The sequence below is a fragment of the Rhinolophus sinicus genome, chromosome 14 (assembly GCF_057876585.1).
Source record: "Rhinolophus sinicus isolate RSI-liver-muscle chromosome 14, RSI-T2T, whole genome shotgun sequence".
Taxonomy (NCBI): domain Eukaryota; kingdom Metazoa; phylum Chordata; class Mammalia; order Chiroptera; family Rhinolophidae; genus Rhinolophus; species Rhinolophus sinicus.
Window position 1 is genome coordinate 31516175 of NC_142514.1, and position 17914 is coordinate 31534088.

The 17914-nt window shown below is 50.0% G+C and overlaps 2 protein-coding genes across 6 annotated transcripts in view; one reads left to right on the top strand and one right to left on the bottom strand.

Moving 5' to 3' along the window:
- Positions 1 to 608: 608 nt before the first annotated feature.
- TMEM53 (transmembrane protein 53) lies at positions 609 to 17612 on the bottom strand. Its single transcript, XM_019751139.3, has 3 exons — positions 17478 to 17612; positions 5417 to 5532; positions 609 to 1325 (listed from the first exon to the last, which is right to left on the bottom strand). Exons 1-3 carry the CDS (start codon positions 17536 to 17538, stop codon positions 672 to 674), a joined length of 831 nt encoding a protein of 276 aa, XP_019606698.1. The 5' UTR covers positions 17539 to 17612; the 3' UTR covers positions 609 to 671.
- A 97-nt stretch (positions 17613 to 17709) lies between these two features.
- The window catches only part of ARMH1 (armadillo like helical domain containing 1), a 57293-nt gene continuing 57088 nt past the window's right edge, over positions 17710 to 17914 (top strand). For all 5 annotated transcript variants that reach the window (XR_016018620.1, XR_016018623.1, XR_016018624.1 and 2 more), the window contains exon 1: positions 17710 to 17844. The gene's annotated coding sequence lies outside the window, so the exon portion shown is untranslated. The remainder of the gene's footprint in view (positions 17845 to 17914) is intronic.

Below are 17914 nucleotides of genomic sequence, written 5' to 3' on the forward strand. Positions count from 1 at the left end.
TCCTGCTTCCCACTCCATCTGCCCATTACACACACACACCTTACAACTCGCCTGGCTCCAGTGGCTTCCTGGCAAAGTGCGGTGGACCCGGGTAGGCCTGTCCTTAGCTTCTTACCTGGCTCCTCCCTCACACTCCCTGGCAATGAGGTCAGAAAAATCTCTGCGTGAACTGCCAAATGGGATCCATGGGGATGGTGCTTCATGCTGTGAGGCTCTGCCCTTCCAGGGCCTTGGAGCAGAGATCACAGCCCCTGCCCCAGCCTGGCCCTACCCTCTGGCACCTCCCCACAAGGCTCACCTTCCATTCAAGGAATCAGAGATCAACCCTGGGGCTCATCAACCCTCTCACCCCCCCGATTGGTTAACCCTAACAGCCTAAATGCCACAGGAATCAGCAGCCTGACTGCTCCCTTGTCCAAACACAACCACTGCGAGGCTTCCGCAGACATGCCTCGGCACTCCCGTCCCCTAAGATCCTAAGATCCTGAGATAAGCAGGCCACCACAGCCCCCCAGGATGGAGACCCAAGGGAGTTCTCTACTTGGGGGACCACAAAGTCCTAAGTGGCCATAGGGAGTTGAACCAGAAGAGGAGCCCACCCATGGGCATAGGTTGTAGAGATGTCAGGTATTTATTTCTGGAGCAGAGGTGAGGTGGGTGGGGCAAGGACCCTAGCACTGGACACAGCTACGCATAAAGTTGACACACAGGCTCGTATAGTAAGTAGGGTAGTCGCGGAAGTGGCTGACATGTGCAGAGGACACAAAGTCCACAGAACGCACCAGGACCTGGTGTGCCAGGCGTGCCTCCACCATGCGTTCCACGTCCCTGGCCATGACCACCTCATCCGCCCTCGAGTAGAGATAGAGCTCGGGCCAGCGAGAGGCTGCATCAAGTAGCCTGTCATAGAAGTGGGTGTGGAAGAGGGCGGTGAGTGGAGCGAGTAGGACGTGGAACAGGAGCGCCACCAGGGCGAACGCCAGCAGGAGCATCAGGCGCAGCACGGCAGGCCGGGGCTCCAGGATGGCTGCCAGGGCCCGCAGAGCCCCCACCAGGTTGTTATCACCAGGACCGCTGTCAAAGATGGTGCCCACCACACGCAGGTGGCAGAAGCGCCGATGGGTCTGCAGGAGCTCCAGCACGTATCGGTACAGCATGACACCGGCGTTGCTGAAGACATGGAAGAGCAGGGGCTCCTTCTCAATCTCGTAATCAAAGAGTAGCTCAAGTAGCTTCTGGGCCAAAACACGAAGTGAAGGGATGCCCAGGGACTCGGAGAAGAAGACCATGTGCCACGGGGCTGTGTATCGGATCACGATGCAGCCCTGGGGAGAGGAGAGAGGCCTGGTCGGTCCCCAGGGATGGGGTGGCAGGTGGGTACAAGCTAATGTCAGAAGGGTCCAGCGGTTCCAACTTGCACAGACCTAGCAGTGTTCCAGGCCCGGCTGCAGCCTGGGCACCAGCTCACCATTCATAGACATGGTGCCTTCCAGAGTGGAAGGTTGTAGAGTAATCATTTCCCACTGGACAAGCCGCCTCAGCCTAGCCTGGAGCCCAGAGCATGCTTTGGAGACCTCTGGGCTGACCAGAGGGCAATCTCCTCACTGGTCTGCTCCCTGTCTTTCTCCAAACCTGACATTGCTCCCTCATCTGCTCAACTCTGGCACATTTTAAGGCCTCGCTGCGTGGCTATATGCTGCTGCAGCGACTCCACTCTGCACTGTCTCTACCTCCCAGTCACAGAAGGTATCCCCGTAAGACCTGACACCCGAGACATAGCCTGCAGGCCCCAGCCTTGACCACCAGAGGCCACTTGTGAGCCATACCCAGCTCACGGCGGTCTCTGTCCACTGCCACCTTCCCACAGGGTCCTGAGAGCAGTCCGCATTTCTGGCATCAGGGGCAGGGCACCCAAATCTGTCTAGTTGCAAGGCCTGGGATCACTCTTCTACTCACCCTGAAATTCCAAATATAGTAAACGCTGTTGTTCCTCAAATTCTGAAATCTGAGCCAAATTCTAGGTTTCTGTACCCCTCAATGCCTGGGCTGAGTATGCCTCAAAGTAAGTCTCCAGACAGATCCCCTTCTAGGCCAGTGAGAAAAGGCGGTCAAAGCCACCGAGGCTGTGTCCTAATCGCTTCTCATCAGCCTGTTCTAGAGACAGAGGGCCCTTTGTCAGGGGACACGGAGTTAGGCAGGCTCTGCGGTCAGACAGGGCTGGGTTCAATTCCTGGCACTACTTATTAACAGTATGGACAAAGAATAATTTACTTCGTATCTCTGAGTCTTTGTCTCCATCTGTAAATTGGGATAACATCCATCTTATAGAGTTATGGTGAAAAGTAAATGAAAAAATGTATTTCAAGTGCCCAAAACAGCACCTGGCACAAAGGAAACTCTCGAGTAACAGTAGCAGTAATTAGTGGTGGTAGCAGTAATAACATGGGCCCAGTACTTGAATGACCCACAGCCAAACAGGGATGGTCAGCTGAGGTAACCCAGCCGGCAGCCCTGACTTCGTCCCTTAATCTGACATGTGCCCCAACTGCTCCTGGCACTGCTCTTACCAACACCCTGTCGCACCTAAGCACTCCTCCCAAGACGGCGGAGGGGGTCACTCATGCCACCTGGCCCCTTCGCTCTGGGAAACTTCACAAAGTGCTCTGTTCTCACTCTCAGAGGGATGTAAAAATGTCTTCCCACCCACCCTCAAACCACACAGAGCACTGCCCACAAATGCAAACACACTCCCACATCACCATCACATATACGACTCCCGAACTAAACAAAGCCCGTCCACCTCACATCCCACAGCTGCAGACACCCACGGCACCCACCACTCACTAGGGTATATCCACCACACCACCTGTGAGTACACAAAAAGCACAGCCACCGACACACCCACAGCACACATACCACTGGTGGGTACATACATGCGGGTTGCACTACCTTCACATGTGTGCACACGTGCACACGCACGCACACACACACACACTCCTCCTCAGGAGTATTCACAGCAGAACTACATCTGTTGGTACAGACATAACCTCAGCAATTCCTGTGAATGTGCCATGAGGTGCCCCCCCTGCAAGTGCACACACAGAGCTCACCCTCTGAATGCCCAGCTCTCCCTGGGCCTCACTTTGAGGTTTCCGAGGTGCCTGTCATCTTTGCCGCCACCTCCCCAGTCAGATGCTCCCAGAAGTCCCTATGCCAAGGACCCGGATCTTGCTGCATATCAGATCCCAGGCTCTTCTCTCTCCCCTGAAGCCAACCATCTCTCCCTCTCTGCACATGCTCAGCCCCAGGACAAGGCCCTGCTCCATCAGTCCTCACCCCTCTCTCCTGCATTTTCAGTCTCTTCCTCTCTCTAGATTCCTGCTCAAACCAATCTCATTTTTAAAAAGCTTCTGCTTTACATGATGTTCTCCTCTAACTCTATCTCATCCTCTCTCCACCTTCCACACAGACTTGGACACCCACACTTTTCTCCACCTTGCCCCTCCCACCAGCTCCAGTCTGACGACTGCTCTGCTCTTATGCAAGTCTCCATATTGTCCCAAGGGGTCAAATCTCATGATGCTTTTCAGTCCCCGTCGTACTTCCCTTCCAGCAGCATTCGGGATCACACACTCCTAGATATATTCTCCGATAGCCCAGAGAATACAGGGACTGTTCTAGATTTAAAAGAGGGTTAAGGAACAAAACAACTACATGCAATGGGTGATCCGGGACTGGATCCTGGTTTTGGACAAATCAGCTACAAAGGACACACTGAAGACTAATATTAGAGAATCTGAATCTGGGCTGGAAACTACATGAGATGAAAATGTATTAACACGGGAAAGTGGAGATCATGATCTGAAAAAAGGCAATGTACAAAACAGGTGTCCTTTAGGTAAAGAGAAGATACACACAGATAAAAGCTGAAAGGATATACACCAACGTGTAAATAGAGGTAATCTCTGGGTAGTAGAATATGGTGTTTTTATTTTCTTTTAAATAATCAAGTATTAGGATTTTGGGTTTTGGAAAAGTTTTCTCTACACCCATCCTGTCGTCCCAACCACAGGGTAAAGACACCCCCCCTTTTCCCAGACGACCCTCCACCAGCCCTGCCACCTCAACCCCTCTGCTCTCCCTGGGCTTGTCCCTCCCTTCCCCTCCTTGAACCATCCACTTCCCTCCACCAGCACCACCAGCCCCAAGGTCCTGACAACTGCAACATACTGCTTCCCAGCTTCCAGTCCTTCCCCTGCTCTGCAGTGACTTTCAGGAGCACAAATCTAACCTCACAGTACTGCTTAAATCCCGAGGACCCTCCCCAACTTCATCTCATGACACATGCCCTTTCTTTCATTCTGTTCTAGCCACACTCACTTAGTCCTATTCCTCCACCTGCCCTCACAGATCTTAGTCTAATGGAGAAGCCAGACAAACAAGCCCAGCCCAGTAACAGGAATTCAGAAGTAGCTGAAACTACTTGCAGAGTAAAAGCAATCTGCAAAAGTTAATGCCAGAGGACGGGCCTTGTTGGTTGCAGGGAGCCTCAAGCTCAGAATTACCTTTTCCCCCAACCCTGCTCCCATTCCAGGGTCACCACACACCTCAGGCACAGTGCAGACATGGGTCAGTGGAGGGAGGACGGGAGGGGGGCACTGGCTGGCCTTTCTCCCAGGAGAATTCCACTCCTCAGCCCAAGGCTCGCAGTTGGCAGCTAGGGCTGTCTGTGCTGGGGTCTCTCTGCTTTGGGAGGTTGGGGCTGAGGAGGGCAGGGCTGGGCCAGAGGCCAGAGATGTGAAACGGGGCTTTTGAAATATAACCAGGCCCTCCTAAGGCTCTCTGCAGTTACCACAACCTCTACATCCAACTCTGGGTGCGGCCTGAGAAGAAGCAAGGAAACCTCAAGCATGACTCTCTTTTCCAAGAGGCCACTCTACTCTGGGAATATGAAGGCACCATGGTCAAAGCTAAGACAGAACCTCACCTGGTCAGAAAAAGAAAAAGCCCTGGGAATTCGCACTATGCCCAGCATAGCCAGCCAGGCTCCTGCTGCCCAGATAGGCAACATCCAGCCAACAGAAACGTGAGGGCTGGGCCACAGCTGGGAGCAGAGCAGAGCTGGGCTGCCCACTGCAGGGTCTGGGGACGAAGGAAGGAGAAGCAGGTCAAGGGGCTGAAGGGGACAGACCAGGCCACAAAGCTGGCAGCAGAGACGATAATCCTGCCAAAGTCCCCATGCCTCGTGTCTTCCTCCCAGGTCATTCCTGGTGCCGTTCTCAGGCCGGCCACACTGGTGGTCAGCCTTTATTGCAGCCCAGAGATGAGGGCAGCCAAGGCTTAGAGCCCCCCCCAAGAGCAGCCACAGGTGGCAGAGACCCAGCGCACTGGGGGTCCACATGCCTGCAGTACTCACCCTTTTGTGGTAGATGGCGCTGTACTTGGCAAGGTTCTTGTCAGAGCAGCCACCCCAGCCCAAAAGAATCACCAGAGGCTGCCGAGTCCCAGCCTCCTTCCCGCCTTCGCTGTTCTCTGAAACACAGACACAGTGAGACTGTCAGCACTGGAGCTGGGGTGCAGGTTGGGAGTGACTGGCCAATCCAGAGCCAGCATGACTCTGGCTACAGGCAGGGAACCCACAGGTGCCGGGCCCGGGCAGCCTGCCAGCCCCCGTACCTCAGGGTCCCACGGGAATCTTTCCTCTGTCCTGCTTCAGGTGGCTTTTGGGCCTCTCAGGAGCCACTGCAGGGTCACTGGAAAAACCCACATGAGGGCACTTTCGTGACTCAAAGACAGCCCAGGTGAGGAAAGTGAGTACTTTCTCCAGGCAATTTCATCTTTTAATCCAGGGGTCAGCAAACTACAAGCCATGGGCCAACTCCAGCCCTTGCTCAGTTTTTGGATGAGCTGGGAGCTGAAAATAACAATGGTTTTTACATTTTTAAATGGTTAAAAAAGTCAAAAGAAGAAGACTATTTTGTGACCCATGAAAAGCATACGAAATTTAAATTGGAGTGTCCACAAATAAAGTTTTATTAGGACAGAGCCACATTCATTTACTCCTTGTGTATGGCTGCGTTTATGCTAAAAGAGCAGAGTAGTTGCAACAGAGACTGCATGGTTCACAAAGCATAAAATGCTTAGTGGCCCTTTACAGAAAAAGTTCTAATGGAAGAAGAAGGTCTTACAAAGAGAAACGGAGCAGACCGACGCTAAGGCTCACACCAAACCACCCACCCTGTCCTGCCAGAGAATAATATCCACCGTATTTATTTAACAACAGTCTGAGTCATATTATTACAGATGAGGAAACTGAGGCACAGAGTGGCTAAGTTACTTGCCTAAGGTCACACCGGCCCATGCTCTCCATCCTAACTAAGTCACTTGAGACCTTCTGTGCCATCTGCCCTGTCCACAACTAGAAGTATGTCTCCTTTGGTGACACGCTGAGGCACACGCCAGCTGCCTGCTCCATGGCTGCTACTGAAAAGGCTTCCCTGCAACCCTGCTGGTCAGACCTCATCTCATTTCCTCTGCCAAGTGAGTACCCACCCCCTCGGGGGGACTTCTGTGCAGAGACAGAAGTTGCTAGTTATCTGTCTTCCCAAAATGGCCGGGATGTACCCTTGTAAGGATCAAGCCACTTGGCTATGCTCAGCTGCCACCCTGAGATTTATGGAGGTCGGTGGTGACCTGGCAACAGTAAATTTCAAGGCTAGTTAAGAGGATGGTAAATATAAATCACTAACCTTTGGACAAAAGGAAGACAACAATTTCCTGTGGAAATTAATGTGATTGAAAAGTTCAATGTTCCTGCTCTCCAGCAGTGGCGACTCCGGCCTTCAGAGATTAACTGCCTGCACCCACGGGGATCCCAGGCTGGGCTGCGACTCAGCTATAGCAGGAGCTGCCAGCACCTCAGTCCCTCGCTGACGCCTGCCAGCCCTCCCAGCTCCCCTGATGCTGGCCTCAGCTTCTGATGAGGGAGAAAGTCCCACAGCTCTAACTCAGGCTGCTCCAAATATTCTCCTCCCCTTTCTCGGCCCGGTGTCCCCCTATCTTCTGTCAGGGCAGCTCTTCACCTGCACTGGCCTTTCTAGTGGACAGACCATGTATGGGCCTCCTTGGGGCCCCGCCCAACCTTGCTGGGGATGACTGCCCCGAAAGCTCAGTCTGCAGCAGCTTCAATGTGTGGTCATCAATAGCTACCGTTTGGATCTGCCTTTGGACTTCCTGCCTCAGGGAGGCTCCCTTACCTCTGAGCACAGGCTCCTCTCCCCCCACCTGTAAGGATCCCCCTCCAGGTGCCACCACCAGGACACCAGCAAAGGGCTTTGGGATTTATCTCAAATACAGAGAAGGCAGCCAAGGGAAGTCACATCCCCTGATGCCCACTGAAGTTAAGGGCACCCCCACTAACAGTGATGGTGCATTCCCAGTCGGGGAAGGTTCAGACAGCTTCTGCTAGGCCTCTGGCCCACCCTTCCTTCCGAAGCTGGGATTTCTAACTCCACTTTGCTCTCCTACAGGTTTTACTGGCACACTGGGCTTTGCCAACTCAGGTAGAATGACTCTTCCCCAGATATGCATCTCCATAAAGTATCTTTCAGCACACGGACACCCTGAACACACCGCCTACTCCCAGAGCCAAGCTTTCCATCATGTTCCTAAAGGAAGGGAACTGGTCCCTCCACTCCAGCCAGGCCTCGAGGCTGACCCCGAAGCCACAGGTGCTCTGCCTACCCCTGGGCACTTCCCACTCCCCTGACACCTTCTCCTCCTAGCATCCTACTTTCCGTGCCTACTCCTAACTCACAGCCTTTGTCATGACCTCCTCCCACTGGAGCCACAGTGCCTCTTCTGATTCTATACGGGAAGTGCTATAATCCAGAAAAATCCAAGGTACTCTGGGAACATGGTTGAGAGAGTAATGGTGACTGGGAAAGGCCTCCCAAAGGAAAACACATTTGCTATGCCAGCCTTGAAGGTCCAGCCAGAACATGCCAGGTGCAGAGAGGGCATGAGTAGGGGGCTATGGAAACGTTATAGTCAGTGAAGGGCACAGCAAGCAGTCCTGGGGGGGCCAGACGCCTGGGTGAAGGGGCAGCAGTGGTAGGGAGAACCGTCAAGAGTGGAACTGGGACCAATCCTGCAGGCCCTTCAAGCCATGCTTAGGAGTTGGGGTTTTATTCCATAGCAGTGGAGAGTGAGTGAAGATTCTGGAACTGGGGGAATGGCATGATCCAATCGGTACTGATTAATGACTTACACAATTATTTGTTTAATGTCTGTCTCCCCTCTTAGCCAGCAGGCTCTGTGAACGCAGGACATGGGACTGTCATGTTCATCACCACATCCCCAGCGCCCAGCACTGAAGCTGGCCCGTTCAGGCACTCAGGACAAATGTCCTGAATGAATGAACACATGGCTGCAAAGTGAAGAATGGATCCAAGGAGAAAGAGCTGGCATTCTTCTCATTACCCACTGCCCTTTCCAGAGTCATAAAAGTAATTGCGATAGCTATTGTTATTTATGGCCACATCCAGATCATGGTTCCTCCACCCTCTTGTAAAGGCCCCTGCCCCTTTTATGCTCATTCCACTGGCCACATCACCCTCTCCCCTCCCGCTGCTGCTGACAACATCCAGCCCCGGCCACTGCCCCTCGGGCACCGAAGACAGGCACTAGCTCCATCTCCCACTTACACTCCAAAACTACCGTGACCTCACTTAGGCAATCCAATCCACCTTGTTCCTAAACCATCATAAACCTCCCTGAATCCCACGTCTCCTTCCAGCTCCTACCCTCGCCCTCTTTCCCATCACAAAGAAAAACTATAACAGCAAAAACAGCACATGTGTCAGGCACTACTCTAAGCACTTTGCATATCATCTCATTTAATCTTCACAACAATCCTGTGAACAAGGTACTGTTACCATTCTCACTTTACAGATGAAAAACTAAGCCACAGAGATACGTAGTAAAGAACTTGCTCAAAGTTGCACAACTAGTAAGTAGTAAAGTGGACCTACTTTAGTAAAGTAAACCTAAGTGGTCTAGAGACTAGCTTATAGCCACTATCCCAGGCAGCCCCCTGGGTAGCAAAACCCAAGGCCCAAGTCTTAACCAAATTATCTACCACCTCAGCCTCAAACCTGTACACACAGCTGCCTCTGTACATCAGCAGATCCATCACTGACCTCACCACCTGTCCCTCCTCAGGGACTGACCAACCCAGCCAGAACCTCAACATTTGCTGCCTCGCTTGGTCCTGCCACCATCCCAGGAGTTAGCCACTACTCTTAGCTATTGTCCCCATGTTACAGATGAGAAAACTAAAACACAGAGAGGGTAAGTCCCTTTCCCTAAGTATATGCAGCCAGGAAGTGGCAGAGCCAGCGTCCACCTCCAGGGCCTCACACACGCTCCCTACTCCCAGGCCCATGTTTATGCTTTGCTAATGCCCACTCCACCTGCTGAGTCAGCTCGCTGTTCACTTCCAGGAAGGCCCCCTTGATGTCCTCCCCAAGCCACTCTTACGCCCACCACCCCAAAGCACCAGGTGGGGTTATGTGCACCTCCTCCGCACTGTCACAGCACCGTCACGGAGCCACTGCGCCTATCACACTGCACTGAGATTATTCATCAGGAACAGACAGGGGGCTGCTGAACACACAGGGCAAGAGACGGCAAAGGCCTGAACCAGGACACGGGGAGACAGGTGGAAGGGGGAGGCAAATGGCCAGGAGAAGACAGTCACCATAATTTTGGAACATATTTCTAAAGTCTAAAAAACATGCAATCTTTGACTTAGTAATTCCACTTCTAAGAAAGAAAAGTACTTAATCACATGGAAATATTCAATAATATGTTAGACAGATCATAGGCATAAGCGATAAAACTCTTCAAATAAAACATAGGAGTTGGGAGGCGGCCGGATTCCCACATCGGCCAGTGAGCTGCGCCCTCCACAACTAGATTGAGACGAGCTGCCGCTGAGCTGCAAGAGGGGCGGCCAGATGGCTCAGGTTGGATACGGAACAACAAGGTTGCCGGTTCAATTCCCACATGGGATGGGGGGGCTGCACCCCCTGCAACTAAAGACTGAAAACGGCGACTGGACCTGGAGCTGAGCTGCACCCTCCACAACTAGATTGAAGGACAACGACTGGGAGCTGATGGGCCCTGGAGAGACACACTGTTCCTCAATATTCCTCAATAAAATTTAAAAACACAATTTAAAAAAATAATAAAAAACATAGGAGTTGGGGCAGCCAGTTGGTGGCCGGTTAGCTCACTTGGTTAGAGTGCGATGCTCTTACAACAAGGTTTGATCCCGACATGCAGCCTCCACAACGAGACTGAAACAACTACTTGAGTTGGAGCTGATGGGTCCTGGAAAAACACACTTAAAATAAATAAAAATTTAAAAAAAAAATAGGAATAAATCTTTGTGACCTTGGATGAGGCAATGGTTTCTTAGACATGACCAAAAGTATAAGAAATAAAAGAAAAAGTAGATAAATTGGGACTTCATCAAAATATAAAACTTCTATACTTCAAAGGACACCATCAAAAAGTGGGGAGGAAAAAAATCCCCAACGAATGGGAGAAAATATTTGCAAATCATATATCTGATAAGGAGCTTGCATCTGGGATATAGTAAAAACTCTCACAATTCAACAATAAAAAGACAACCCAATTTTAAAATGGGCAAAGGATTTGAAGAGACATTGCTCCAAGAAGATATACGAAAGGCCAATAAGCACATGAAAAGAAGCTCAACATTATAGGCATTAGGGAAATGCAAATCAAAGCCACAATGAGGCCAGCCCGGTGGCACAGGTGGTTGGAGCGCCATCCTCCTAACACCAAGGTCGCCAGTTTGATTCCCACGTGGGCCAGTGAGCTGCGCCCTCTACAGCTAAGATTGTGAACAACAGCTCTCCCTGGAGCTGGGCTGCCCTGAGCAGCCGGAGGTTGCCATGAGCTGCTGCGGGCTGCTGTGTGCCGCCGTGGGCTACCGTGTGCTGCCGTGAGTGACCGGTGACTGACTGCCTCATGGGGAGGAGCGCAAAGCTCATAATACCAGCATGGGCCAGGGAGTTGTGTCTCCTACACAACTAGACTGAGAAACAATGGCTTGAACCAGAGTGGGGGGGGGGGGGAGGCGGAAGAAGGGGGAAAATAAAACACAATGAAATACCACCTTATATCTGCTAGGATGGTTATAATAAAAAAGTCAGAAAATAACAGCGTTGATATGAATGTGGAGAGATCAGAACCATCATACACTGCTGGTGAGAATGTAAAAAGATGCAGCCACTTTGAAAAAAAGTTTGGCATTTCCTCAGAAAAACTAAACACAGAGTTACCCTATGACCCAGCACTTTCACACCAAGAGAACACCAAGAGAAGTGAAAACATGTCCACACAAAAACCTGTACACAAATGTTCATAACAGCATTATTCATAAGAGCCAAAAAGGGGAAACAATTCAAATGTCTATCACCTATAAACAGATAAACAAATTGTGGTATATCCATATAATGAAATACTATTTGGTCATAAAAGGAATGAAGTATTGCTAACATGCTGCAACATGGATGAACCTTGAAAACATATGCTAAGTAAAAGAAGCCAGCCACAAAAGACCATATATTGTATGATTCTATTTACATGAAATGTCCAGAATAGGCAAATCCATAGACAGAAAGTAGATCAACGGTTGCCAGGAGCTGAAGGGAGGGAGAAATGGGGAGTACTAATGCGTACAGGGTTTCATACTGAGGTGATGAAAATGTTCTGGAATTACAGTGGTAATGGTTGCATAATTCTGTGAATACACTAAAAACCAGTAAATTGTACATTTTAAAAGGGTGAATTTTATGGTATGTGAATTATCTCAATAATGCTATTATTTTAAAAAATTAACAGTAATACATTAAGTGGAAAAGCAGTATGTACAACAGAATACATATATGTGTATACATGCATATATACACACACAAATATGCATAGAAAAAATACATCAAGTATTAATAGCAATTATTTCTGGGATTAGAGGCAACTGTTTTTTCATGATTTTTTTTCACCTGTTTTCTAAAATCAATATGTATCACTTTTGCAGTAAGAGTTAAAGTGTTATTTTTTAAAAGGGAGAGAGGGGTGTTCCCTGAAGCAGCTGAGAAATCAAAGCAGTCATGGATGCTCAGAAGCCCCTTGGCAAGGCAGAAAGAAGTCTTCCTTCCAACCCTGGCACTTCCTGAGCACCCTACAAAACAATGTCACCTCACAGGCTCCCTGCCCTCTAGAATTTCTCAACAAAACAACACTGACATCAATAATACAAGAATTACAGATACATATATTGATCAACAGTTCAAGTCATAAAACTAAAGCGTAAATTAGATTGTGCCTATCCCAGGGGCATACAGACACAACAGAGGAAAGGGCTAAGCAGGCACAGGGTCTGTGGTACCATATATTCTGTTTATCTGTAAGCCAGGCTCAAAATACAAAAAAACTATGTTTTCTTCTTAAAATGTGAAGAATACAAGAATCCTCAATTTCCTCCACTCCCCAGAAATATTTTCTAGGGTCTCACAGTTACTATATTTAAACCAAATTACTTTATTTTAAATTTATTTTTTTTTACTTTTTGAAATCACAGCATTGGAAAGTAGCACCGTATCTAAGAGTACATACTGTATAAAACTATATATCTGGGTTCAAATCTCTGGTTCTGCCACTAATAACTATGAAACAGACCTTGAGCAAGTTCTCTAAGCTTTAATTTCCTTATCTGTGAAATGGGGATAATAATACAAAGGATTGGATAAGATACTGACTATAGAGGGCTTAGCATGGTACCCGGTACAAAGAAAAGAGTTCAATAAATCAAAGTTATTATTATTTCACGAGGAATGCATGCTCACTGTAGAAAAGGAGAAAATGAATATCTAATAAAATTGGAATCATACCGTTTTGTAATCTGCTTTCTTCGATTTAGCAACATATTGTGAACATCTCGCCCTGTCAGTTTATATATTTCTACACCATTCTTTTTAGTGGCTGCAGAGCAGCTACAGAATATTTCACAATTTATGGTGACCAATCTCCCATTATTGGACATGATATTGTTTCCAATTTTTTGCTGTTATAAAAATACTTTAATGGGCACCTCTTTCTTTGTCATGTCCTTAACTGTTTTCCAGAAATGGAACTGTATTCAAAAGCAACACTTCCTAATGGCAACTGAAATCTGCATACAGAAGTTGGAGTGAGGCTCCTCAGCTGAAATCTGGGACAACCTGGGGCAAGATACTTCACTTCCCAGGAGCTTTCGTTCCTCATCTGTAAAATGAGATAAGAATACTCCCTACTTCACAAGGAGGTCGTGAGGATTAATAAAATCATGAGAGGCCCAGCACACGAGCAAGACATGGTCAACAGAAACCCAGAGACCTCAGAGAAAGGTCTGTGAAGGGTCCATCGGGTCTGGCATAGAGCAGACAAATTGAAAAGGTTTTTATTAATATGTGAAATAAGAAATCATGATTTAAACAATAAATGAAATGCCGCTGTTTAGAAAAAGAGAAAGGCGCTTTTCGGGTCCCCATGACCAAGAAGAGAATCAAGGCCCAACTCACACTTCACCTGGCCTTTGAGGCCTCTCTGATGTGACAGCTCTTGAGGGTTTCCTCTCATTCCTTCTCCTGAAAACACACCACAGCCTCCTGCCAGGGCCTTGCTCCATCCGGCCACTCTCAGTCCTCCCCAGCACCCTTACTCCTGCACTTTCTGTTCCCTGTCCACCTGTCAGCCCTCCCGAAGCTGCTGGTCCAGCTTGGGCCACTCTTCCCCAGGGAGCTGCCCCAAACACCGGGGCCCACCATGGTGGTCCAGACCACTCCAGCCTGTTTCCTGGGTGCCAGTGAAAGTTTCCTGAGGGTTAAGGCGATGTCTACATTTCTTTGACCCAGGCCAGTGCTTAGCAGAAGAGCAGGTTCATAAAGCCTGGGCTCTCCAAATAAGTCTGATCTTTAAAGTTCAAACAAACAAACAAACAAACAAACAAACAAACAAATAAAACCTGGGCTCACAATAAATCCATCACTTCCCCTCTCTGTGATCCCTGAAAAGCCTTATGTGTGCTCTAAGAGTAAGCAAAATTAATTGTCCCAGCCTTGTTAATTCTGTGAATCATTTCTGAAAATGTTTACTGAACAGGAGAGCAACATGGTGCCTTTAAGAAGGCCTGCTGGCCTGCCAGCAAACCACAGAGGAGCCCTGGGCGGGACTTGGCTGACCATTCTCTGGCTGGGAGGAGGGGCAGGGCAGCCTCCGCATGAGATGTCAGAGCAGCTCGGTCTCCCACAGTACTGCCAACTGACTCTACTCAGCTCACTTGGCATCTCATCCTTGCCAGGCCCCGCCAACAGTGAGCAAAACCATCAAAAGAACAACTCCCTGCAGTGGGAGTCCCAGAGAACAGAACCTTCCCCAAGGAAATGCAATGGAAGCAGGGTCTTAGAAGGGAAAGGGGATCACTGGTCAGAAGAGTGGGTGGGTTAGGAGGAGATTCCAGGTCAAGGGCTCAGCTTCAGCAAAGGACCAGACAGACTCCCCTCAGCATGGGCAGCCATGGATACTGGTGGTGGGCTTCCCAGCAGACGGCTCCGGAGCTGCCTAGCCTGGGCTCTGAGTGACCCTGGATCTGCACCTGCCTTCCAGCTAACTGATATGCCAGCAGCAGCTGCTCACCTCTCTGTCAACTTACAGCAGTGCTGGGTTTCTATGGTTTCGATGGAAGGAAAATACGGGAGGAAAGCAATTCCAGAAACCAAGTATGACTGTCCTATACACTTCTCCACCATTAAACAGCAAATGCAAAAGAGGGACATTCTCTGGGGTCCCCAAAGACTATCACTCTGTGAAGCCATGTCAGCCTGAAGGGGAGCTCTCTGCAGATGGGAAGCAAATGGATTCAGGGAATCACAGTGCTGTTACCTCCTTCTGAGGGGTCCTACACCCTCCAGCTCAGCTCTGGGATATGCATTTTGAGGGAAAAGTACGGTGAACTAAAGCCAGTACAGAGAGCAATCAGGAGGATTATTAGAACTGCATCAGAGGAGGGACAGCTGAAGGCCCTGGAGGTATTTCTCTTGGAGAAAAGAGACTGAGGAAGGCATGAAGCTGTCCTCTTGAAGAGAAAGGAAGAGAGATTACCTTGCTCTCTGTTGCACCTACCACGACCCTCTGGCCCTGCAGTTACCACATCATTGTGAAACCTGCTGCTTATAAACCTTGCCCTTCCCCAAAACCGCAACACCCTGGAGGGAGCCTGTCCGTGAGTCACTTCTGAGGCACCAGCACCTAACCCATGGCCAAGACACAGCAAATGCTGAACTGAAAGAGGAAAAGACAGGAAGGCCTATTGTGGCTCAAAAAAAGGGAAGTGCTTTCTAACAATCCCAGTTACCTCCAACAGGCCAGGATGTTTGGGAGAAAGCATCCTGTCAGTGAAAGGTCTGGTAGCAATGGAACACCCTCATGCTAGTTGAAGGATGCAGGACAAAATGGCCCCCCGAAACTTCTTCCAATTCTAGGACCTAGCCTCCTCAAGCAGTGAAGAGGAGCCACAAGCAAAAGAAACACACCAACAACATGCCAGGCACACACATCCAGTCACTATCTTGGTAACCTTCACAATCCTTGAAGTAGGGAAGCACCAGTATAATTCTAATTTTACAATGGAGAAATCTGAGGCTCAAGGAGGTTCAATAACTTGTCAAAGCCATAGAACCAGTAAGAGGAAGCTATGAAATGCAAACCAAGGCTACCCGGCTGCCCCCATGAGCTGAGATAGAACTGGCCATGCAGAAGGCAGTTCCAGCCCTTTGCAGCTGAAGGCTCTCTAAGGACAAGACTGTTAACTGGCTTCATCTCTCGCTGATGCCAAAACTTTTCAAAAGCACTTTTACATCTACAAGCCCAAGAACCCTAAGCCAATAGGTAAGATTTCCCTGAGCCCAGCTCTAGGGAAATATAGCTGGTCTAGAGCCATCTGTTCTGTGGGAGCCTAAGGGCTGCCCTCCCCTCTTAGACCCCAACGAAGGAACACAAGATGTGATGGGAGGGGTCTAGGAAGGCCCTTCTGAAGGAGGCAGCATCTGAGCTAAGCCTTAAATTGATGAGCTGGACAAGAAAGGGGCAGTGTGGGGCAGCAGAGGGGAAAGGGCATTCCAGACAAAGGAAACAGCAGGAGCAAAGGCAGAGAAGCAAGAAGTGTGTGGAGAATCACAAGCAGTTGGGTTGCCAGAACATAAAACTCAAATTGAATAGTGGAAGGACATAGTGATCAAAAAGGTAAGCAGGGGCTGATAAATTATGAAGGACTCTAAATGCCATGTTAAGGAATATGGACTTGATTTATCCTGAAGGCAATAAGGAGCCACTGAAGGGTTTTACACAGAGCAGTGATAAGAGCAAATTTTTGCATTAGCAAGATCACTGTGGTAGTAACATGAGGCTGGCAGTGAGACCACAGGCATGAAAGCCATGTGGGATGTGGAGTAACGTAGGGGAGAGACATGCTGCACTGGAGCTGACATGAACTTCGAGGCTTCCCCACCATAATTCCCAGTTGGAACCAAACTTTCCATTCTCTGGGCCCCAATCCTACTCACACTGCCAGGCCTGCTCTACAGGCTGATTTTATGGAGCCTCCCACACACCTTTCTTTAATGATATGACTACTGCAGGAAAGAAAAGAATACTAATCACTAAACTCACTCCATGCCAGGCAGTATGCTGGATTCTTAACACAATCTCAGTGGTGCAACCAACAGCCCTGTGAGGGAGGTTACTATCCGTACCCCCGTTTTGCAGGTGAGAAAACTTAAATTCAGAGAGGGTAGCCTGCCAAAGGTCATCAAGCTACTAAAGGGAGGAGCCAGGATGTGAACCGACTTCTACCTGACGACAGAGACTGCTCTGTTAACCACTGCCAGGGAGAACAGAGAGGAGGGAGGGTTGAGTTCTGTGTCCTGGGCTTCTTCTGCGAGGACCCCGGGAAAATAGTGGGACCCCTAGCCACGACCGCCAACAGAGGCTAGAAATGGGAAGCCCGACCTCAAACAAAGGAATCAGGAGGGCCCCTGCCCTCCGCAGTCTTCAGCTACAAGGAGAGAAACGAGGGCATGGACCTGGAAACTCCGACTGTAGACAGAAGGAAGGGCCCCAACAGCGGAGGACACAGGGAAGGGGCGGGGCTCGGACAGGTTGAGCACTCCGGAGGCGGGGCTGACAAGAGGGAGGGTCTCACCAGGCCCGAGAAGTCCAGGACCTGCGCGACCCTGTGAGAAGGCGGGCCGCGAGAGGGCGGGGCCGCAGGGGCGGAGCCACAGCTGCGCTTGCTACCCACAGACTCATTAAGTCACCTCCCACGACTGGACCCAATCCTCGTTCCATACCCTGGATCCCGCAGGCCTGATCCGGGATCTCGATGGTGTAGTCCAGCTCAGCCGAGAGCATGGTGAAGGTGCCGGCCCTCAACACGGCCCTCCCGCCGGAACTCCCGTTAACACGCCAGCGCCTTACTCGATCACCACCCCCTCCCACGACGCTGCCCAATCCCTGAGCGCGCTCTGTGACCTCGCGCCTTAGCAACCACCGAGTCTGTCTCGGAGCCTCTCGCCGCACCCCACTAGCTCAGCCCTAGCAACCATTCCCCGCCCTGCCCTATCCCTGGCCCGCAGCCATTGGCTGACTCCCTTAATGTGGATCAGCTATTGGTCAGCCGGGACGCCGGTCAGGAAGAGTCCCCACCCTCTTGTGTAGGTAAGAGGGTCTGCGGGAGAGTTGCGGTATTTTGGGAATGGGGTGGTCTCCCTTCCCAACTGCGTGTTAT

What these genes read in the sequence shown, in the direction of transcription:
- TMEM53 (XM_019751139.3), bottom strand. Translation starts at nt 17,538, where the DNA reads ATGCTCTCGGCTGAGCTGGACTACACCATCGAGATCCCGGATCAGGCC. An exon ending in TCAGGCCTGCGGGATCCAGG is followed by an intron (nt 5,533 to 17,477) that starts GTATGGAACGAG and finishes TCTGTGTTTCAG; the next exon opens with AGAACAGCGAAGGCGGGAAG. An exon ending in GCGCCATCTACCACAAAAGG is followed by an intron (nt 1,326 to 5,416) that starts GTGAGTACTGCA and finishes TCCTCTCCCCAG; the next exon opens with GGCTGCATCGTGATCCGATA.